The sequence below is a fragment of the Corvus hawaiiensis genome, chromosome 16 (genome assembly GCF_020740725.1).
Source record: "Corvus hawaiiensis isolate bCorHaw1 chromosome 16, bCorHaw1.pri.cur, whole genome shotgun sequence".
NCBI lineage: Eukaryota > Metazoa > Chordata > Aves > Passeriformes > Corvidae > Corvus > Corvus hawaiiensis.
In genome coordinates, this window is record NC_063228.1 from 13,601,580 (window position 1) to 13,624,606 (window position 23,027).

Genomic DNA, 23,027 nt, shown 5'->3' on the forward strand with positions numbered 1-23,027 from the left:
ACACATGACCTCATCCCTTCCCTGTGGCAGCTTTAAGCCATCATTTTTCACCCCAGCACCCAGAGCTGAGGCATTTGCTTGCCCATGAAGCTTTCACAGTGGTCCTGTGCTAGGCTTTCACAGCTGCCAGCCCAAGTCCCCAGCTGGCCCCCAAAGGGGGACAGATGGAGCCACCTCTGCCACTCCAGTCAGGTTCAGCAGCTTCTCCCAGGCTCAGGGTGGGACAGGACACAGGACTCCCACCTACTCTGCAGCACTGCCACCCCAGACCCTGCCAAGCTTCTGAGGGGACCTGGAGGGAGAAGGGCAGCCATACAACCCCCCAAGTGCACACTTACCTGAGAGCAGAGCGTTGCCTCCTCATGGAAATAGCCCCGCATAAATTCACAATACTCCCGGGAGGTTATTTCACACCTGCAGGAGGCACAAGTTGCACATGGAAAGCACAAGGGATCATTCCTGTCCCCTCCAGGCCACCCACTCTCCTTTTCTCATCCCATCCATGAGAACTGGTGCCTTCAGCTGCTGTAGTGTCTCAGCAAAGGCACAAACATTCCCATTTGAGCCCAGTGCCACTCTGCACACACCCCTCCTGCTTCTCTCCTCCAGGAAAGCCTCCACAGACCTGCATGCCAGGGCTCCAAGGCAGGTCCTAAAGCTGCTGTTTAGAGGTGGGAAGAACCACCAGAGCCTGGGGAAGCTGTGTCTCAGACTGGGGGAGTCTTGTGCCTCTGCAGCTGGCAGAGGGGAAAGGGCAGGGGGGGGCTATGTCAAGAGTGTCCTGGTCATGACTTCCAGAGACAGAGAAACTCCCTCATTTTTCTCCCAAGCCCATGTACTGGGTTACTACTCAAGCTCAGGGATGACATGAGAAAAACAGCATCTTTCTCTGTTGCTAACCCAGAGTGGGTCATTTCCTGGCATCTCCTTTGAGTACCCAGGGAGTGCAGGCTGGGGACAATGGAGTCTGTCAGGACCAAGCTGGCCATTCCTAAGGAAAAGTGCAGGACTCCCCAGCAGAACTGTTGAATCCCTACAAACTGGTACCCAAGTCCCTCCAAACTGCAGGACCAGTTGAGTGAGATGCCCTACTGTGCCACAGGCTGGCTGTTATCTCCTGCTCATCCCAAACTCCTGCTCCATCTGGGAGACCTGTCATGGCTCTCTGTCCAGCTCCCCTTCCCAGCAGGGCTCTGGGCTGTGTGTGGAAAGGACAAAGAGGGCAAATGGCTGTGTCTACAGCCTGAAAAGGCCCCGTGTCTCACCCCAACACCCAGCTCCTCCATGCAGGTAAAACTCATTACCTTCCCTTGGTCCCAATGCAGCAGGGCCGGCCTGTAATCACACAGTCCATGTGGAGGTGGTTGGTGTAATTCCCAGCACTGTTTTTTGTGCAGATCTGGAAAACAACAACAGGCTGCAGTCAGACAGCCACAGCTTTGCTTGCTGGCTTGGTAAAGTCAAAACAGCCCCTTGGGAAGAAGCCAGATCCCAGACACAGCTCCCTCTGACAGCAGGATGGTGCCTGATACTCGATCTGCCTGAGCATCAGTTGACACCTCCTCTCCAGCCCGAGGCTGAGCTGGTTTCCGTCTCCCTGTTACCCTGACAGGACCCAGGGCTTTAGCTGACACAGGACAACTTTTGTTGTTGGAGTGCTTTCAGCCTTGGCTGGGCAGAGCACGGCTGCCCTGAGCTGGTGTTTGTGACAAGCAGCAGAAGCTGCACCAGGGGCCCAGCCCTCCCACCAGCACAGCTGTGGCTCTGCACAGTGGGATGCAAATGCCACATTCCAGCTGCCCATGCAGGCCCTGTGCCTCTGGCCATGCTCACCGGCCACTTGGTGATGTCATCTGGCCACTCGTGCGGCTCCATCGAGGCTGGCTGCTCACACACCCTGCAGCAACAAAGCACACATCAGCCTGAGAAATACCTTTCCCTAGCACCAGGTAGGATTTCCACACTGTGCCTGTGCCCACGCTGCCATTCCACAGCTCCCTGTGTCCCTGGGTGGTGACACTGACACACCAGACCAGATCAGCCAAGGCCATACTGGTCAAAGCCTCAGTGTCCTTCCAGCATGCAGAGATCACAAAGGCAGAGAGCACACAGCTGCCCAGCTACAAACTGGATCCCTTCCAGGTGGACACACCCCAAGGGTGGGAATTCAGCTGGTTGCAGCTCTACATCAGCCCACAGTGACTGTGTGCCATGGCATCCAGCAGCTGGCTGGGCTCCCGGACAGAAGTGTGCTGGGATCATGACTGCTGCACCCCAAGCAGGGAGCTGTGCAGGGAGCAGGTGAGGAGGGGGACAGGGTTGAGGAAGGCACCCACAGCTCACAACAGGCCACTGTTTGGGTGGGCAGCCCACAACAATGGAGACCAGGGGTGAGCAGAAATATGATCACACCCTGCATCGGCCTCCCCTGCAGTGTAGGGACATCACCGCTCCATACCGCTCCAGAGCTGCCTCATGCAGCAATCCACTGGCCTGGGACTCAGACTCTACAGCAGCCCTGTCCCCCCAAGGATGGCAGCTGGGCCAGGCAGGACCTACCTGGGGTCCTGATGACAAACAGAGCCAAACTGCCTCTTGTTTCCTGCCAGCATCGGTGTGCTGGGGTGATGGGGCCACTTCACCCAGACGGCCAGCGTGGACTGCAGGAGAGAGGAAAGGTGTCACCATGAAGCCCAGGGAGAGAAGCATGGGCAGAAGCGGCCCTGAGCCTGCAGGGCTGGCAGGAAAAGGGCCGTGGCACTCACTGAGCACTCCTCCTCCGAGGTCTGCACGCAGCCTGACTTGTCGTTGCGCACGCAGCACGCCGAGTGCTTCTCCTTCTCCCGCTTGGCACTGATGAAGCTGTGCACCTGCTGGTCCTGCCTCATGCACGGGGAGAACTTGGCCCCCAGGTGGATCAGGGCCTCCTAGCAGAGATGGACACAGTCAGCTCAGCCAAAGTGCAGGCAATGATTGCCTGGGGCAGAGCAGGCTGGGGGAACTGTGAGGGGTACCCCTATATAGACTCAAGGGACCAGGGACAAATCCTGTGTGATGAAGCCCAACACACACCATGCACATTCTCCATACTTGCTTTGGAGACAGGTCTAGAACAAAAGTTCAGGGATTCCTTTGCCCATAGCCCCAGAAAGGCCAGCACTATGGCTGGGAAAGAAAACTTTTTGACGTTTCCTCTTCATCTTTGTCTTTCCCAGGGGGAACAGCATCAGGAAAGCTGTCACACACCATACAACTCCTGCATTTTTTCTAATCCCATGCTTGTCCTTGCAGGAACAGGGTGCAAAGCAGGAGCGCCAAGGTCCACCCCAGCCTCCAGGCACCCCATTCTGCAGGGTGGTTGGGGCTGGGAGCACTGCTGCTCCCTGACAGTGACAGCAGATCCCTGAGCTCCAAGCAGCAGAGAGCTCTGGTCCATGGGGTGCCACAGCTGCAGCACACAGTCCCCCATCCACCCACTAACAGTCCCACCAATGGCACTCACTGAGCTGGGGCCGATCCAGAAGTTTTCCTGCTGAACATATTTGACATTTTCATAAACCCCTCTGTTTCGCAAGACCTACAAGGAGAGAAAGCAAGAGCCCTGTAAGCTCCAGCCCACAGGATCAGCAGGGCAAGCAGCAGGGGCTGGTGAAAACAGCCCCCAGGATGAACAGACATCCCCATAGCCAATGACAGGGCTCACAGCTCTCTCAAACTGGTCTTTTGCAGGATCACAGGTAAACCCCAACAAGATGTAGGCACCTTCATGTTAAGATTTCATTTAAAATGTCTATCTCCAGCTACTTCAACTTTCAAGAAATCTCAGGGTCTGGAGCCCTTGGAGCTGCCTGAGCCTGCACAAAGCTTCACAGAGCTGAGCAGCACAGGCAGCACCCACAGCCAGTGCAGGCCCAGGTGCTGGTGGCAGGGCTCTGAAAGCTGTCAGATACATAGCTGAGAAGCTCCCCAGGGCATCTCCTGCATGGAGCAGGGACACGGCTGTAGAAATATCTGTACCCCAGAAACCTTTAACAACGTGTGGAAAAGCTACGAACAGCTTCAAGATCAGCTCTCAAAGTCAGACAAGTCAGTTTTGCTCCTGTCAGGAGCAAAATCCTGCAACTACTGCAAAAACTTAGCTCAGGTTTGAAGTATTTCTCTGCCCTGACCATCCTTCTGGCCTCCACCAGGAGGGGAACAAGCTGTTTGGAAGTGCTGCCAGCACAGCCACCGTGCTTTGTGTCAGATATCATCTGGCATCAGGAGCAACGTGGCTGCAGGGGGGAGAGAAGGTGGTGTGGGGGCTCCCAGAGACCCTCCAGGCAGCCCTCAGGGCTGGACACCAGGCACCCAGCCAAGAAGGCAAGGAGCCAGTATGGTGAAGAGTGTGACCCAACAGCTGAGGGCTGAAACTCCATCCCACTCCAGGCATGTCAGGGGGATTCACTTACTGAATCAACAGTTTCATGTTGTGAGAACCCCACAGGGGCGATGCCGTAGATGCACACAGCGAGGATGGTGATGAGTGAATGCACAAAGGTGACCCAGTAAGTAAAGAAAGGCCTGGATGGAGAGAAGGGGAAAGGATCAGAGGCAGAAATACAGGCATATTACATCTGCTAACAAAACAGAGGGGAAAAGCTGCTGTTTTCCCCCAGAAGCCTCACCAAAATCTGGGGTACATGACCAGGATCACCGAAGAGTGCACAGGGCAGTTGGCAATGACCTAAGGTCTTGCTGGCTGACAGAACCTGTTTACTCTGACTCCCCCATCACACTGCACAACCACCCTTTCCCAAGAAAACATCCATGAGAACACAGAAGCCTGACACCGAACTGTGCTGTGTATCTAAAATAACGACTCTAGGGTAATGATCAGAGGCAGGGATAGCTGAGCCTTGCTGTTCACCACAGGACAGCGGTGGTGGGGCACAGACCTGCTCTCCAGGTAGCAGAGGTACAGACACACCGTGAGGAGCTGGGTGAGGTCCCAGCGCACGGTGACACAAACACGCTGCTGTCGGCTGCAGCTGGCTCTGTGCTCCAAAGGATAAAGGCTAGGGGGGCTCAGCAGTAGCCAGTGCCCTGAGTCCCCAAGGGCCAGCAGCGATCCCTCACTCAGCAGTTGTGCTGGGAACGCCCTGTGAGCGCAGCTCTCACCTGTGGTCATCCATGTCCTCGATCTGCCGCTTGACGTAGCTGTCGATGCGCTTGCGGTAGGTCCTGTTGGTCAGCTTCCCCACCATGCCCAGCCCGTAGGGCCTCTTCTCCTTGGCAAAGAGCTTTCTCACGGGGACAGCGATGCGCTGGCCTCGCTTCTGGGGGCTCACGCTCACCACTTCCTGCCGCAAGCGCACCTTGGGCTGTGCCAGGCCCCCATCCTTTTGCTTCCTCCAGCCTCGCTCCAGGGGGCTGAAATCAAAAGCAGGACAGCAGTAGGGACCAGCCTTTCCCTGGTCTTTGGCAGCAGCAGAGCCTCTGTCTGTCCCACCCCCTCCAGGCTGGGCAGCAGCTGAAGGCAGACAAGGTGCCCTGAAGTGGGAGTTGTATTTCAAAGGGTTACACAGAGCCAGAAAATGAAAGCACAGAAGTGGCAGAAAGCACAGGAAACACAAAGAAAGTGGCACAAGGCAGCTGTGCCAAACTGAGCCCTGCCAAGGAGCTCTCGAGGCTTTGAAGTGTTTCAGCAACAGGCTGAAACGGGGAGGCTGCAACAGGCACCTCTGCAGCCTCAGGCACATCTATTTGCTCCCCTACTTCAATCCTCTTACTCTGCCCTCTGCTATGAAATGGAAGTGGAGTTTAGCCCAGCAGTGGAAATACCCACCATTAAAGCACTTCAATGTGACTGGACTTGCAAATTGGACATAAGAGAATCCCAGCAGCTTCCCAGACCAAGAAAGTAGCACTTTCACATGCTGCAAGCTGTACCAGCTACCTCTCACAATCTCTCTTCCATTCCTCCCTTTAATTGTACCAATGTGTGCATTTTTCAGAATAAAAAAAAGCAGGCTTCAACAACACAATAAAAATCCCAAGCATCCCGAGCTAAAAGAAGGCTTTTTTGTCAAAATAGATCTGACGAACATTGCACAGATTACTGCTGAATAATAACTGCTTTTTAGGTCTCCATCACATCCACATAGTTTTGTATTTCTTAGCTCTTTAACAGCAGTGTGAAGGTCACATCTGCAGCACTGAGACCTGACCACAAAAACCCAACTACCTCCCATTTCACCCTCCTCATTGCCTGACACTGTAGTAGGCCAGAGCTCCCAACATGTGCTCTAGTCCAGTGTACCTCCTCTGGCTTCCTAAATGTCCCACTCTGCACAAAGACAGCGCTTCTCAGAAGTGCTCAGAGAAAACAGCCAACAAACTTTCTTCTGAAAGATGACTAGAGTATTTGGAGAGATCATGACAGCTCTGAAGTATGGGCAAGCAACAGGATAAGGGAGAATCTGAACCTCTGTAGCCAAAATACTGCTGGAAACTTCAGCTCTTTTCATATTGCACCTTGCAGAAGATGCATTTGAATATCCCAACTTCCTCTTGGGAAGTCCTTCTCCAGCAGAAGGTGCAGATTCCACTGCAGCCTGCTCTTGCCCAAGAGGTCAAGTGGTTTCTGTGTAGCGGACGTGCTCTTTCCTGGTATTTCCGGTGCTGGAAATCTCCCCGTGCACAAATAAACACCTCACCACGTGAAAGGACACCCAACTGCGACTCTGATAACAGCTCTCTAAAGTGTGAAAGAAATGTACTTTCCTCAATAAATAAAACTATTTAAGGAGATTCAAAGGGAGCCAAGAAGACTGAAACCATCTCAGAGGAGTGACAACAAACTCCCACCATTTGTGCTTCCCCTTATGTTAAACTGAGTCAAGTTCTTGGAAACACTTAAAGGGAAAGTGCCAACACAGCAAGATGGGCTGAGAGCAGCAGAACCACAACAAGGACCTCCCTGTCTGCTCCATGTTCACACCCAGCAGAGCTCTCTGCTGGGGTGAGCTGACTCGGAAGCAACACAGAGCAATTACTCAGTACCAGTTACTCAGGTGGAAAAAACCTAGGCATACAGTATAGCACCACCCACATATTTGTAGGGCTCTCAGCATCAGTGCCACACCTTTCTCTCATTTCAAGTGAGGAATGCAGCCCAGCTTGACACTCTGCAATGCTTCACACTGCTCCTTGGAGCATGACAACAGTTACTGGTGACTGTGGCAATGGCAACTGCTTTCTCACTTTGCCATGCTCTCCATAGCCAAAGGCTGGGCCCTCAGCATCCTCACAGCCGATTTAAAGTGTCTTTTGCTTCCTCAAGGCATGAGACAATCTCTGAAACACATTAGTGTGAAGCTGGAAGCTGCTGGAATGACTGCAGAAGTGGCCTCAGAGTCATCTTTCACATTCATGGATAGCTGGGGCAGGAGGTCTTCAGCTGGATTTAAAGAAAACTCATCACTGCACTGCTCTGAGCTCTGCACCAAGCACCCACAGCACCCACAGCTTCCTCCACACAGGAGGCCTCGCTCCAAATGGGTTGGCCACCCCATATTAGGCTATGGCAGCTACCATGAAGATACTCACAGTAGTAAGTGGCTTCTTTCGAGCTCATTTTTGTCCAAGGCACCTCCTGTGAGATCTGTTTGATCTGGAGGTTTCACCTCAGCATCTTTGATTGCAGCTTCTGATGGCGACTCGAACACTTCATCTGGGTAAGTAGAGAGCTCCTCATGAAGGACTCCTTCCTGGGCAGAGAGACAGAAGTCCCATCAGAAGAAGCCAACATCCCATTTGGGACACCAGCCCTGGCAGAAAGCAGTGCTGCTCTCTGCCACACACAGTCCTGCCAGAACCAGATCCTGCTGTCTCTGGGCCAGCACCATGCTAGACCTGCCCCTCACCCGAGCAAAGAACGAAGTGTCGAGCTCATCTGGGAAATCCACCGTGTCCTCCTCCAGGAAGCTGGCGGGGGTGAAGCTGCGCCGCTGGGCCCTCCTCAGGGTGCTGTCCTTCACAGAGCGGCCCTGCAGCCAGGGAAAGGGCCATGGAGGCACTGCCAGAAACCTGAACCCCCAGCTCACAAACCCACCCCAGCCAGTGCACAGGGAGCCCAGGTGCTGAGCTCGGTTCGTGCTTGTGGATGGAGCACAGCAGACATGATGTGTGACACCTTTCTGGTGAGACACACAGCTGTCACCCCACTTCTCAACCCACAGCACCCACCTCCAGGCTTGCCATGTGCTCCTCTACCACATATTGTACAATGTGTCTGACCAAACCACAGCGATGGCTGGTACTGGGCACAGCAAAAAAGGTCACTGAGCCCAGGAAAGCAGGCACAAGGCAGGATGAAGAGACTTGTACAGCAAGAGCCTCAGGTATTTCTGCTCTTCCATGACTGCCTACCAGGTGCAGATTGACCACCCAAAGGTCCAGACAGGCTGAAACAGGCCAGCTAGAATGCTCTGAGGCTGCTGGCTGTGGGAATCAAAGTCCCCAGGCCAATGAAGAGAAAGCAAAACCTGTACCAAAACTGAACCACCGTACCTGCTTCTTGCCAATCCTGCCTCCTGTACATATGGCTGAAACACAACAGGAGGCGACTTCATTTCCTCCCCCCACCATGGCTGTCCCCATCCTCTCTGCTCAGCAGCTCCTTCCCCTCCACCCTTCCCTGGGCAGCGCCTCGACGCTGGTCCCTGCCCTCCCGCAGGCAGTACCTTCACCAGCGCGGCGGCCGCTCGGAAGCTCATTTTGGCCACAGACTCGCGCTTGCGGCGCCGCGGGAGGCGGTTGAAGCCCGAGCGGGAGCTGGTGAAGGAGCAGAGGGACGTGGCCCCCGGCGTGATGGGCGTGTGGGGGATGCTGCAGCCGTCGGTGTCCTCGGCCATCCGGAACGCTCGCCCGCGGGCCAGGGGGTCTATGATCTGCCAAGAGGAGCAGCCCATCAGTCCATCCACCCCCAAACCCTTCCCTACCAAGCTTCCTCTCTCCTCATGAGACCATGACAGGGGTCTGGCTCCTGGGATTGACCAAGAACAAGGCTGGAGGGACCAACAAGCAATTGTACAATAGGGAGATAAGGAATAGCCTACTGGGTTTTTTTCTCTTTTGATAGTATTGACTATTGTCAACCAGTCTGTTCCAGTATTTCACATAAGACTCCAAATCTCCTCCAGCCCTTCCTAAGCTCTTGGTTTCATTCTCTCCCGTGCCAATGAGCTTAACAGACAGAGAATGTGCTGTCTAAACAGGAGTTTCAGAAATCCCTGAAAACAGAAATGTTCTTTCTTCAGCTAGTTTCCTTCCTGATACTGGACAGCCCAGGACTTAAGCAGTATCCTGTTATCCTGTTGAAACGTTACTGTATATTTACATCTGCTTCCATTAATTAAGTTTAACAGCTGGATAAAGCAGGCAAGCTTCCAGGAGCTTCAAGCCCTTCGTTGGGACTCCTCAGGCCAATGTTCTCACTTATTCCAAACATACAAATCAACGTAATGAAAATATTGCCTTCAGCTACAAACCTTGCCTCTGTCCTTACATCATCACAGCTGTGGTTTCCATAAGACCTCTATGCTTTATCCCAATGTTTTACGAGCTTTTTTAATCCACAGTTGCACACTCAACAGGAAGCTTGATGGGCTCACACCTACTGACATCACGTTCTGATTTAATGTAGCCCACACAGAGCTCAACAGTATTTCTAAGTCTCCTGTGATCAAAGGCTAGGTGCAAGACATTTAACAGAAAAGAGGACAACAAGGTGAAATGTGATTTAAAAATGCACTACATTCTCCTCTGCTTTAGTGATGCCACCAGGCTGCAGGTCACAGACTGACCTGCTTTGGAAGGAATTGTTTTCCCACTCACCCAGTGGTGCTCACCAAAGCACAGTCATCAACCACACCAATTACTGTCACTGAGTGAAACAATGGGAAGAGCTGGATATTGTGGTTAGTTCTGGTCACTGGATGTGCTCAACTGGGCTCTGCCCCCTGGGGTCACACTTAAAGGTAACGAGCAGGAGGTAGCACCAAACCCAGGTGCCCTTTGCAGGCACTCAAAACAACTTCTGAGGACCCATGAGCAGAGCTGCAGCACCACTGATGCTAGAGACACTTCTCAAAGTCCTAAAACATAACCAGGTTTCTACGGGAACAGCAGCTGTGCTACAGCCTGCATTCTGCTTGGGGCAAGGCAAGTGTCCTGAGTGATTCCAGCCCTGCTACTGTACATTTGGGTCTAACACACTGGCTACTCTGTGTACAACACAACTCTCTCCTTGCAAAATGGCAGCAGAAAGCCTGAGCTGAGAGCTCCTGGACATGCTGCACACCCCTAATCACCACCACAGCATGACAAACACGGCTCCCAGCCACGGGCACAGCTGAGGGACCTCAGCCAACGAGACCAGAGAGAGGCTGCTGGAGAGAGAGCTGCCAAACTGTACCTGAGACGTGAGAAGCATCTGAGCACAGAGCCCAGCCATGTCGAGGCAGAGCTCAGCCCGCAGACGGGTCACAGCTGCCAACGTGGTGAAGACACCAAGCAGGGAACTCAGCGCTGGCCTTGCCTCTGTCCCAGGTTACTCACCTTCTGCATGCCCAGCTGGCAGGGTCCCACATACAGCGGAGGAGGGGTCTCTGTGCTTGTCAGAGAAATATTGTCCTGACTGGGCAAGTCCATCTCCCGGATGACCTGAGGCTTGAGCTTCCCATAGCGCAGGCTGCAGTGGCGGAGGCTCTTCCTCTGCCATTTCTGAGTAGCGTCGCTGTCTTTGCTCACCCCAAACCAGTCTGCCGTGCCTCTGAAAGATGCCAGCAGACAAGTGCTAAGAAGCATGATGTTTGCTTGGACTATGCATGCGAAAAGACAAAACCCTGGTGGTCACTTCCAGCCCACCCCAGTTCAAAGAGAGAACTCTTCCCCAGGAGCATCTCGCAGCTTGTCCTCAGCTGGTTTTAGCAACCTGACAGATGCTGGCCAGAAACGTTTGACCATCAACAGCATTCTGTCTCTTAAGACAAAAGAAAATTGACAGGAGAGATCCACTGTGGGTAAAGGACAACTTGTTCTGAGTTTTTCTAAAAAATAAAGGAAAAGAAATAGTACAGAAACTCAGGAAGTAACTTGGTGAAAGGTGTTTTTTTGCTTTAAAAACCACCTATTTCAAACACTTACCGTCTTCAGGCCAGCCCTAGGTCCCCATTGTGAGACTGTACTGTTTCATAGCTCTGTAACTTCTCCCAAAAGCTACCAGAAATCACCCTTCTCTCACAGCCTCCTCTCCATACTCCCAGAATCTCCCTAACTTCTCCATCTCATGCTGCAGGATTTCTAATCTCCTCAAGGGTACCATTAACAGCAAAACTTGCTGCAGTTCTGATCTCTGCAAAGGCGGACACAGTTCTAAGCTGCTGGTTGCAGAAGCAGGAGCACAAGGTTGCAGCCATGAGGCGGGTTTGCTGCCAAGTGGCTGCTGTCACAGAAGAGCAGTGGATCAGAAGCAAAATCCCAAGGACAGCAGGGAGGGATCAGGATAAGTCAGACTAAAAGCCTATTTTAAATCCTGCAAGACAGCTGGTGCCCTAAACTTACAGGGGTCGTGGCAGCCCTGCCAAGCCTTTCCCACCATGGTTAATCTATCCTCAGGAGGTGACAAGCTGCCTCAGCCTACAGCTGTCTGGCCCAGGTGTTGAGACCTGGAAGTCCTTCCAAGCCAAACCCAAATCCCTGGCCTCAGCCCCCCTGCTCAGGGGCAGGATCTCCAGCTGCTGAGAAGCAAGACCTCACAGATCACAAAGTGAGCATTAAAATACACACTGGAGTAAAGGCTGGGATAAATCTAGAATTAGGCCACACAGGGGAACTGAGACAGTGCACTGGAGACAGGAGACCAGTCCTGCCATTTTGCACCCTACCAAGCAAAAACCCCATCAACCAACAGGTGAAGGTGCTCTGCCACCATGCCAAAAGGTGCGCTTGAAATCCACAGCCTCGCTGGTTAAAACTTTCCATATGCAACCACCACACATTTTCCTCAGCCCTCCCTGTTCTCACAGTGCTACAGAACAGACCCTTCAGAGGTCATGAGGGCCATTGCTGGAATTCACCTGACCTCACTGACCCAAATGCCACCAGCAAGTCAACGTGCCAGCCTTCAGAGATGGGGCTGTGTGCAAGTGTTGGGGCACCTCTCTGCTCCCCCAGACCCACATCTCCTTGAAGCAATCTTCCTCTCCATGCAGAGCAAAGGGCCCAGGGCCAGCCCCTGCCCTGACAGACTCACCAAGCCCAGGGCACAGAGGTCATGTTGCCAGTTGCTCTGGCACAACACACACCGCAGAACAGTCCGACAACTCAGAGGGCTCCCACAGATGGCTGTAACCAGTACTTCAACAGCAAGGTGACCTTGGGTGACAAACCCATGCATGAGGCCTCAAAGGGAGAAGGGCTGAGGGTCATTTGGGCCCATATGAGCCTGCTGAGGAATGGCCCATTGCACCACCAGCAGCCTCAGACCCCTCCAAAACTGTGCTCCTACTAGTCTGGAAGGACAATCACCACCACAGCTGTTGGCACTGTGAGGAACACTCCAGAACTGCCCAAGACCACTACTGGTCCAGGGCCAGGGTGAAGAGCTGTCCTTCTCCCTGATCATAGCCAAAATAGTCCACTACAGAGTTTAGAGCATCTGGAGAACCCTGGGAAGATGCTGAATGCCTCTGTTCAGCTGGGGAACCCCATCACGTCCTACGGAGTCCCCAGGGCACTCTAACAACCAACATCAGCATCAGCTGTCACTCTTCTGTCATGATGAGCCAACCAGCCCTGAAAGCCCAAGGCCAAACACGAGCAGCCTCAAAGGTGGCCACAGTGCCAGAGTGGCAGCTGGCCAAGGGCAGCAGTGAGGATGGCAGGACAGGAATACAGGGCATTAGGTCCAGTCCCTGCCATGCACAAAGTCACACAGTCTGTTCGATTTACAAGTTTCCTGGGCTCCAGACTCGGGGTGATGGTCAATGGGCCATTGTGCCCTGGACTTCTGGAGTGGCTCATCTCCTTGGTGCTAAGTAAACAAAGACCTCCATCTCAAAAAGAAGAGTCACATTTGCATTAGAAAAAAGCCGTGATGCCAACAGGGAAAGAGTAGATGCTCTATTCCATTCACCAGCTCTGAGCCCCTCTGGACCAATGTGACAGTGTCTGTTTGGTGCTGCTTCCTCTCCTCCCCCTCCTGCCCCAAGAAGGCTTTGGGGCCAACATATGCTGCACTGCTGCCAGCAAAGGCAGGCTGGGCTAAGGCTGCCCTGGGGAGATATTCCAGCTATGGTGAACACCAGGAGGTTGACAGCTTGTTAGGAAAGGCAGGAGGGAGTGAGGCTGGCGGGTGGACAGCTTGTTAGTCCATGCTACTTATTGACAGCTGCCTACGCATTTAGTAGGAGTGACAATTGTTTTTTGTTAGAGGCACACATGAACTTTCTCACTCCGCCTGTCTGTAGGCCTCTTGGACAGTCCTGGGAAGGCAATGTGATCTCAGCAACAGCCAGACTCTGTGCAGTTCACAACAGCCCTGGCACACACATGCAGGGGTGGGTTTCACACTCAGTGCTACCAGTACCTGAAAAACGATCGGGGCAGGGACTGCCGCTTTCTCAGGGAGCTCCTGCCCCCCCGGTGCCCACGAGCGGGCAGGGTCTGACTCCTCTGAAACCGAACCTGTCTGCTGCAAAGAAAAGAGAGCTGAGGGGAAGGAACCTCCAGGGCTGTGGAGGGGAGCAGCCACTGCATCTCCTTCCATAGCCCCATGGGCAGCAGTCGTGCCCCACTGTATGTGACAGTGGCCTCCAGCTGAGAGCACAGTCTAAGAGAAACAACCAAGCTCAAGCCACACAGCAGCATCTTTGAACCCAGGAGGCTGCTGAATCCTCTTGGTGCACCTGCTCTTCTTGACGTGTGCCTCCCATTGCTCTTGAAGGTACCAGGGGTACTGCAATCCCCCTCAGCTCCCCCTCTAAGACCTGCCTTCTTCAGCCCAGACACTCAGCTACAGATTCCACGGCTGGCTTCGGACACCAGTGTGAAACCATGGAGGTGTCAGCAGGCTGAGATATGATCTGCTTAGGGACAGGTGACTGATGCCCTGACAGGATCTTGCCTAGTGCACAAGTCTATCTGTGCCACATCTGCTGCCTTGCATGGACATCTCAGACACTCTGGGAGACTGGAAATGGTGTTAGATGCTTTCATAGGAGTCACTCCCATGCCATGTTCTGGACTACACAGGCTTGACTTCATGTTCACACTTGATCTGTGTCCTCCGGGGAAGATGGTATGGAGTCCTGATGCAGTTTCACATTCTGTGCATTCTGAGGGCTGTGTTAAGCAGGAAACTTGGCAGTCCTTCCTGGACTCACAAAACAAATCCCAAGACACATTTAGGGATGTATGGTCTGCGTTCTCCACTGCATCCCTAGCTCTGCTAAACAGAAAACAAGGGTTTAGGCCTTGGTACTTTCCAGTTCCCTGGCCTTGTTTCTGATCCACTCATTTCATGCTTTTATTGCTAGTGTTGTGTCATGGGTGCATCTCCTGCAGTTCTGCTCCTTGTAAAGTCCTTCCCAAAGTAAATTTGTCACACCAGCACCAAAGCGGTTCACAGTTCCTCACTCTCCTGCATACAAACTGCATGTTGTGAGGACTGCTGGGGAAGGTTACCCTGGCCCTTCTACCCAATGCTTCTTGTCAGGGCTTCCACAGCACCCTCCCAGGATATCCCCTCATCCTTGACATGCTCTTGCCCAATTGTCCTGGCAAGGAACACGTCAAAGGCAGGGAGGCAAGGGAAGAGACAGTGTAGGTGTGCAAGGACAGCCTCAGCAGGCCCAGAGGCTGCCCACAGCCCTGAAAAGAGCAGACGCTGCTTCACGGGCTCAGCCCTCCCAACCTCACAAGAAGAAGGATCAGAGTGGACTGCTGAAGGAGAGCTTCACCACCAAGGCAGCTGGGGAACATCTGAGGCAAAGGAAAACAGTGTGTGGGAGATCTCCCAGAGCTGGAAAGCTGCTCCTTTGTGAGTGGGCGAAGCCTGGCTGGCTGAAAGTACCCCTGACCCATGGAGCTCCAGGGATGCTCCTGGGATCCAGGCAGGCCTGACACACTGCCAGAGATAGAAGAGAGTCATCTCAGGAGAGCAGCTGGGAGAGCCACTCCCTCTGGGCAAACTGTGATAAGCCTTTGCCATGGCGAGGGAAAGAGCACCCAGCTCTGTGTGGCCATGTCTCAAGAGACTCCTAATGACAACCCTTTGTAGGAGTGGGACACAGGCCCAGAGCAGCCTCTCCCTGCTCTCCACCACCCCTCAGAGCCATCTCAAGGACCTGCCAACGAGCCAGTGCTAGGAGCCAAGCTGCTAAGAGCCCTGCACTGCTCCAATGGGCTTCTGCCTCCCCCAGCAACCATGTGCTCTCAGACACTGCACCAAAGCACGCCCAGCACCACCCCCTCTACAGTCACAGAAAAACATCAGGGCCTGAGACATCCTGTTACTGAGAAACAGCCTCCCCTGGGGCACAGGGGCAGCCAAAATCTGTCTGTAAGTGGCAAACACCATTCATTGCCCTGGTCACCAGCATCTTCCTGCCAGGACTTGTCTCCTCACGTGCTACAGACAAGCTATACAGCACCACTGGGCTTCTACATCGGGGACCAATCTGCACCCACCCTTCCACAACCTCATGAGGTAATGAGGGAGTCAACCTAATCCTGCTGTGACAGGCAATGGGATGAGCAGAGCAGTATAAGTCCACAACTCTGGGCTGGCACTGGCTGGCAGAACGCACTGCAGCAGATTCCATGAGCTGCGTGCCTCACCTCTTGATGGTCTGGGTGATTGAGGTCTGTCGTTGTAGCACCGGTCTCCGGGCAGGGTCGTGGGGCAGGGACGGCACGCGGCTGTTGTCGGCCGGCATGCTCACGCTCCGCAGGAACGCCTGGCGCCGCGTCGCCTGCCGAGGGAAGCAGGAGGGGGTCAGTGTTCTGGGAGTGAGGCTCCACAAGGCCAGCCAGGCTGGGGAACAGTTAGCAATTCAACATGTACTGCATGAGCTCCAGCAACATACCCTCCTGGCTGTTGCCTAGCCAGATCACACTCTCCTAGACCGCTCCACAAGGTCAAGAGAAGCACAGTCAGTGGGATTTGCTTTTTAAGTGGCTCTGGATCTGCACTAAAAGCCTGTGAGAGCTGTGGGTGGATCTGTAGTTGCTGCCTGGTGCAGCCTAAGCAAGCTGGGAAAGGCTTTGTTCATAGCCTAATTGCCTGGGCACACTCACATGTCTTGGCTAAACATCACCTACCAAATGTGACACCACTCACCAGGCTGTTCTCAGCTGATAGAACTGCCTCCCCAGGGCTGCTCTGCATTACATTTTTATCAGCTCAGCAGAGACACCATCTCCCATTTGTACAGGGCAGGCTGAGCAGACTGCCCCTCTGGCAAGTGAAGCTCTGATCGATCCTCTGGTCAGACACTGTCTCTGCCTCGAGACTGCTTTAGCCTCTCTAGCCCAGAAAGCTAATGATTTCCACTTATGCTATCAACAGTTTTGATATCTTTTATGTAAAAACAGTGCACAGATACTCAGGTTGTAAGCCAGAGGAGCACAGAATGCACTCTTATCCTGACAGCCTGGGCTGTGCACACGAGACCCCCAGAGAACATCACCTCCACCAGCTTCCATCATAAGCACACAGTGTGTCTCCAGGTACTCAGCTGGATTTAGAGATTTCAGATAAGGGAAGATCCATCAAAGCCTTAAAAAATTGATTCAGAAGGTTTCAACCTGCACTGGTAAAACCCTGAACTCCACTTCTAATCCCTACAGACTGACCCCCAAACTCTTTCCTTCCAAGGGAAGACCAGAACCAAGATTTACCTGCCAGGAGCTGTCACGTAAATGAAGTGCATTTGAGTCCCTGCATCACGGAATGGTGAAGAGAGCAGTTCTTGCTGTCCCAAGTGCAACAGAAGTTCCCTCTTAAGCTTGTCCTCAGCCTCCTCTAGGGAAACTGTATAACCCTCCATTTTTCTGATGACTTAACTTTTTTTCACATAAGTGACTGAACCCAGGCCCTGTACCCGCCTGTGGGAGCTGGGAAGCAAGAACCCTCTGGCTCTGCCTTCAGTGCACAAAGTCTCTGTTTCTAGAGCAAGGCCACACAAGCAGCCAGCGTTCATACCCAGGCCTCACCCCTACAGCAGTTTTTAATACCTTGTAGCAGGTATTCCTGATATTCCTCCTATTCCCAGCACAAACAAGGATGTTTTACTCTCATGCTTTGCACAGCTCCTATTAACCTATCACCTCATCTCTACTTCAGCACTCCTCAGTGCTATGTATTTCTCATCCCACATGGTTCTCTTATGTTCCTCATGCTGGTAACAGCTTTGTGTTGCCAGTAACTGTTCTTTGCTGTTACTGATGAAAGTCTGTCATTATCTTGGCTATTCATAAGTCAGATTCATACGCTGCTCATATCAGCACAAGCTCCAGCACTTCCAGGCCCTCATGTTTGTCTGGGAGATCTTCAGTCCTCCAGTCCCCTTAAGAAATGCTTGTTTGAATACCTCACTCTCATATCCCAGCCAAGACACTTTTCACAATGCCCACATCCAAACAGTCACATCCACTGATGCGAGCACATCAGCCACCCACCCTCATCCCTCCCACATCCCCTTCAAGGAGAGTTAATTACTGATCATAAATTTACTCAAAGGCTCTGCCCCTTCTTATGTGGCCTCATGACCTGCCATCACACGCTGCTTTTCCCTCAGCCAGGACTGATGGGGACCGCAGGCACAGGGATGCTCCCAGCACATCCCCCCCATCTCCACAGACCCTCCCTCCTCCCCAGCACCTGTACCTGCACGGGCTGGAGGGGCTCCTCTGGCACGGGCATGGGCACCGGCACCGGGATGTCCAGTTTTAACCATGGCGGCTTCTTCCGCTGTAAACTGCTTGTGCTGTCGTGCCGTGCCTCCGACATCGTCCCACGCTTGTTCTCAGGCCTAGGAGAGGGGAGACATCAGAGTCAGGAGGGAATCTGGCTCATCCCTCCCAGTCCATGCTGGCAGGGCGAGCAGAGAGTCCTCCTCCCCGCTGTGACTGATGGCCCCAAGCCCCACGTGGGATGAATTCCCAAAGTGCCTCATGAGGGCTCAAGGGTCACAACTTGTGCCCACACTGGTCATTCAGGACCTGACACTCGGAGGACATGGAGCGTTGCTCAGGGCACGGGATCTCAAGCCAGGTACACAGACTGCAGTCATAAGTTTGAGTCATCTCCCATTAAGATTTTTGCTGAGACTACTGTGAGATCCAGATTCCTTAAGAACAAGCCATGAATTAAATCTTAATGAGATCTGGATCCAGACCAACCAGCTAAGTAACTGCAGTATCAAAAGCCACTGACCTCCATCTAAAACCAGCTTGTGACTCACAAACACCCTTTTTTGCCCACCCAAAGCCGAGCACCACACTTTCTAACCTACCTACCACTTAGCAATTAACAAGTGGCCGCTTCTCATTGCTGGTTCTAATCTCTTTTAAATGTAGTAGTGATTTTCTAGAAACACAACACGGCGCACAGAGCAAGACCAGTATAGCATGAACATTAGAGAACTGGCACTAATCCTGAATTGAGTGGTTTTCATACATAAATAATAATGATATGGTATTTAAATAAACACCGCTGTGTAATCAAAAGGCCGCAGTGAGCAGAGTGACTCGCTGTCATCTTGCCCACTCTGCTGCAGTTTTCCCCTCCTGTTTGCATCACACACAGTGGGACACAGAGACCACAGAGTCTTTCAGGCTGGCAGAGCACCCACTTCACTGTGCACACTCAGAGAAACAATTCAGAAAATAGATTTCACTGGAGGCAGATCAGCGCAGATACCTCCACAGGTACCGTCCAACCTAAATTATGCTACAAGTTTGTATTTCTTCCTCTCCTAGCACACACACAACTTCAAGTGAACAGTGGGAAGCATGTGTGCTGAACGGGACAACAGATTCCATTCCCTCCTGGCTCTCTCCTTGCGTTGTCCTAGCCTGGCCTACGGCCCTTAGCCACAGGGGACAAAAATAATCAAGTGTCCCAGCCTCTTCACCACAGTGGACAGATGGAATAAGCAACCAGTTAAATCAGCAAGCACACATGTTTTGAAAGGGGGTAGGAGAAAAACTCGGTTGGAATTAAAACTTAGTGTTCTTATGGTGTTAACACAGCCCATTTATTTTAAATGCAGAATTAGTTTAACACATAAGGATTCTTCCTTGTGAGAGGCCAAGTCCCAGGCCAGGACCAGAGGCAGAGAGATCTCCACCCTCGGAGACATTTGGCACTCAACAAAACAAGGCCCTGAGCTGCCTGAATTATCCCAGCCTTGCAGTGGATGAGCCAGTCAACCTGCAAGGGTACCTCCCAACCTAAATTAGGCACTGGTTCTCTGAAACGTGCACTGCCTTGCAGGGATTTCCACCATATTCCCACAGCTCCCTGCAGCTGCTCTGCAAAGGGAACTGCGCACACCACGCGAAAGATACAAGGCAGGGGGGGCAGGCAGCGGGGAAATAGGTCAATAAAAGGGAGTGGGGGATGATCTGGATTGGGTTAGGAGAGAATCTCATCTAAAAGGAGCTGAAGGCCAGCTGCTGGTTCAGTCGCGCGAGCTGGGCCGGCTGCCAGGAGCGCTGTGCTCAGCTGAGCCGGAACGACAGAAAGGGAGGACTCAGCTGTAGGTGGATGAAGGTTGGGTTTCAGCAAATACCACAGGCCCCCAAAAGTCTGGGAATTCTTGATCTAGCCTGTACAGACATGCCCTTCATACATGCACCACAGTCCTGTTGCACAGATGCAGTGCTGTGCATGAGAGGGACACAAATCCTTCCTTCCCTCCCCGCCGAGCTGCAGGGGTGGCTAAATACAACTGTTCTAACTTCCTATAAGATAAGGACAGTGAGAGTTTTAGGGGAACTCCTGCTTGTGCTTGGTATGAGTAAATCCGCTATGAGACACGATTTACTGAAAGGTCTTGCAAATTTGTCTTCATGGTGAGGTCAGAAAGCAAAGCAGATTTCTCATACCTGAAATACTCCAGCACAGAGCTCCAGCATTTACCGCGAGGATCACAAACACCACACCACGTCTCCTTGAGGTGCCCTAATCAGAGACCAGCCAAGAGAGACAGAGCCATCACTCTGGCATGACCAAACAAAATCTATTTCACACAACTCAAGAGCCTCCTTCCTGTGTCTTCAAGGGCAAATTCAGAGCATCTGAAGTAGCCACTCTGCTTTTTCCAACATCTCACCACTGAGCCACCATCACTCAACATCCTTCCTGTCTACCTACAGAGCTGCCTTTGTGAGCACAAGCTCTGGGTGTAAAGAATACAAACGTGTAAGATTTGCAGCTTTATCAATCAGTGAGGCCAAGCCAGGAAGGGAGGGGATGAATCACGCCTGTATTGCCCGAAAGTTGCTGCAATAACGTGAAACCCTGTGAAAGACATCCAATTAAATCTGTTTTCAGTTTCCCTTCCTAAATTGCCACAGACCACAGACAGTGATGTCCACGTATCCTCACTGGCTTCCTTGCCACCCTTGCAGACTAGCACATGGGATCTCCAGGGTGTACACACATACCAAAGAGGACAGGGCATGCACACACAGGGGTCAAGCCTGTGGCCTTACAATTACCCCCGAAGTTGTTTCAACTTAGTTCTTTAAGCAAGGTGAAGATCTCAAGATGAAATTCACATCCTAACAGAGCAATGGAATGCTCTGCTTTCTCCCAGCTTCAGCAGTTAGAGTTCTTTAGATAGCAAAGCATAAAAATGCATATATAATAATTGTCTAAATGCATTCAGTATTTAAACCTCAGCTGAGTTTCAAGGGTGACTGCAAACAGAGTATGTAGAAGCAAATCCCTCTACCAGTTCAACCTTCTTTACTCACTAACAGGTTCACTTCCCAGTAAAAGGATGCAGTGAAGGCTGAGCTGTTCAGCATTCCCAATTCCCTGTGTGCATTTGGAGTGGCCAAAAATAAACCTTACAAACACCTAAGACTGGATCAGGCCCTGCCAGGGCAAGCACCGTGAATTCTGTGTGAATAGTCAGCCACAGCACAGGCAAGTGCCTCTGCCTCAGGCACAAAAAGGCCTGTGGTATGGTCATGAGAGACAGGTCTCCAGGGGGTTAACGGGCAGCCTGAATGTGGATCCAGCTGAATATACAGATATATGGACTAGATGAGCATCAGTGTAGGGCTGTGTGCACAGATGTACAGCTACATGGTCAAACAGCCTTTGCATGGCAGGTAACAGCCCTCATTACACCTGGCCCTCACTCCAGGTGCTGCTAATTTCTGTCTCAGCATTGCAGTAAAAGCACTTGCTGAGTTTCATGCTGACCCCTTGGTTACTTTTAGGGGCCAATGTTTCAAGATCCAGTGTCCGTGTATTTCATCAGGCCAGTGGGCTTTGTTTCAAAGTTGACTGAATTGATACATACTTTGTTTGAGTGGTCCCATACCATCAATCCCAATTTCTCAATACTGTCAAGAGGCCACCAACAGCAGCAGGATGGGAACACACACAGCACAGCTGTGCAAGGTCAGGCTAAGTGTCCCTCTAAAGCCTGTATCTCATTTCCAACCAAGGATGCCTGGCACGGGGCAAGAGTACAGGATCACTCGACAGTCCTATCTCCCAGGACAGAGCCATGGCATGTGCTAGGAATAAGTCACAGGCTTCTTGTGCCAGAAATGTCTTTACATGTAACAGCTCTGTATCCATCTCTATATCAATCCAGTGGTTACTATTCCAGAATTTATCCAGCTCATTTTTTAATCCAAGCAAACTTCTAGTATTCATAACTGCACATGACAAAGCTCCAGAGCTGAAACACGTGCTGTGTGACAAGCCTGCTCCAGTTCATCTGCAAACCTGCCATTTCCTGGGTTCACCTGTTGCCCCGCAGTTCTTGGATTAGAAGAGTGATCAGCTTTTCCCTATCCTCTTTCTCCGTGCAAGTCCTGACCCTACAGATCTCTTCCATGCTGTTCCTACCATGCCCTTTTCCCACACCCACATCAGCAGCTCAGTCCTTGCACAGGGGCTGTTTCAGACCTCTCACCTGTGCTGGCTTAGTTTGGACTCTGTTCCACCAGCATCACAAAAGTCAGGAATATGAAAACACAAGGCTGAATGAGAGGCATTTGCAGATTCAGCTTCTTCTAACTGATCAGCTGGTAGCAGCATAAAAATTATTAATAATGTCCATTTCAATTAAAATAAACAAAAAAAAAGAAAAAAAATGTATCAATTGCAGATAGTCTGGAAAATTCATCTTCAAAAGGCCTGTGCCAAAGCAAGGTCACAGAACCAGAACGAAAGGCAAATCCACTGCGCTGTGGATCAGGCTAAGAAAGGGGAGAGCACATTAAATATCAAAGTTGGCACATGATCAAGGAAAGCTGCTTAGTGAAATCTACTGACCCAAAGAGCAAAGGAAAAGCTTTGTCCAGAAGCTTGAGCATGTTCCTAAAACTGACAGGCATCCTAAATACATTTAGAGACTTGCACAGTCATTTCAAAGACAGACCATCCTTCCACTTAAACAGACAACTGAAGCTATTCCAATGTTGATTTCTTTTCTTCCAAAATTTCCATTTTACCAACATTCCCATTTAAAATAAAGCTGGCTTTTTTCCCCCAAGAAACATTCCAAACAAAAACCAAAACAAAACCCCGACTTAATTCAACACTTCCACACAAACAAACAGCATCTGCTTTTTTCAGCATCACTGCTCCTCTCCAGCACAGTGTGTGCATGCTCCTACAGACACCCCCAGGAGGTAACAGACACCGGGGTCATTCCGCTGCAATCCGATCGCCACATTCTGTGGTCAGACTCCAGCAATTTATCTCCATTTTTCAAACCCCATCA

At 51.9% G+C, this 23,027-nt stretch overlaps 1 protein-coding gene across 6 annotated transcripts in view; it reads right to left on the reverse strand.

The window, feature by feature from the left end:
* RHBDF1 (rhomboid 5 homolog 1) overlaps positions 1-23,027 on the reverse strand; it is a 35,545-nt gene that overhangs the window by 2,162 nt on the left and 10,356 nt on the right. For 3 of the 6 annotated variants that reach the window (XM_048321352.1, XM_048321356.1, XM_048321357.1), the window contains exons 2-16: positions 17,936-18,080; positions 15,886-16,019; positions 13,634-13,738; positions 10,603-10,816; positions 8,727-8,933; positions 7,908-8,030; positions 7,591-7,751; positions 5,161-5,412; positions 4,452-4,563; positions 3,503-3,577; positions 2,766-2,927; positions 2,560-2,660; positions 1,834-1,897; positions 1,305-1,399; positions 339-414 (exon numbers count right to left, since the gene is read on the reverse strand). In XM_048321352.1, the coding sequence (XP_048177309.1) occupies positions 339-414; positions 1,305-1,399; positions 1,834-1,897; positions 2,560-2,660; positions 2,766-2,927; positions 3,503-3,577; positions 4,452-4,563; positions 5,161-5,412; positions 7,591-7,751; positions 7,908-8,030; positions 8,727-8,933; positions 10,603-10,816; positions 13,634-13,738; positions 15,886-16,019; positions 17,936-18,080 (2,026 nt within the window). Of the gene's footprint in view, positions 1-338; positions 415-1,304; positions 1,400-1,833; positions 1,898-2,559; positions 2,661-2,765; positions 2,928-3,502; positions 3,578-4,451; positions 4,564-5,160; positions 5,413-7,590; positions 7,752-7,907; positions 8,031-8,726; positions 8,934-10,602; positions 10,817-11,190; positions 13,606-13,633; positions 13,739-15,885; positions 16,020-17,935; positions 18,081-23,027 lie in introns of those variants that run through there. The other 3 variants (XM_048321353.1, XM_048321355.1, XM_048321358.1) reach the window with 3 other exon arrangements.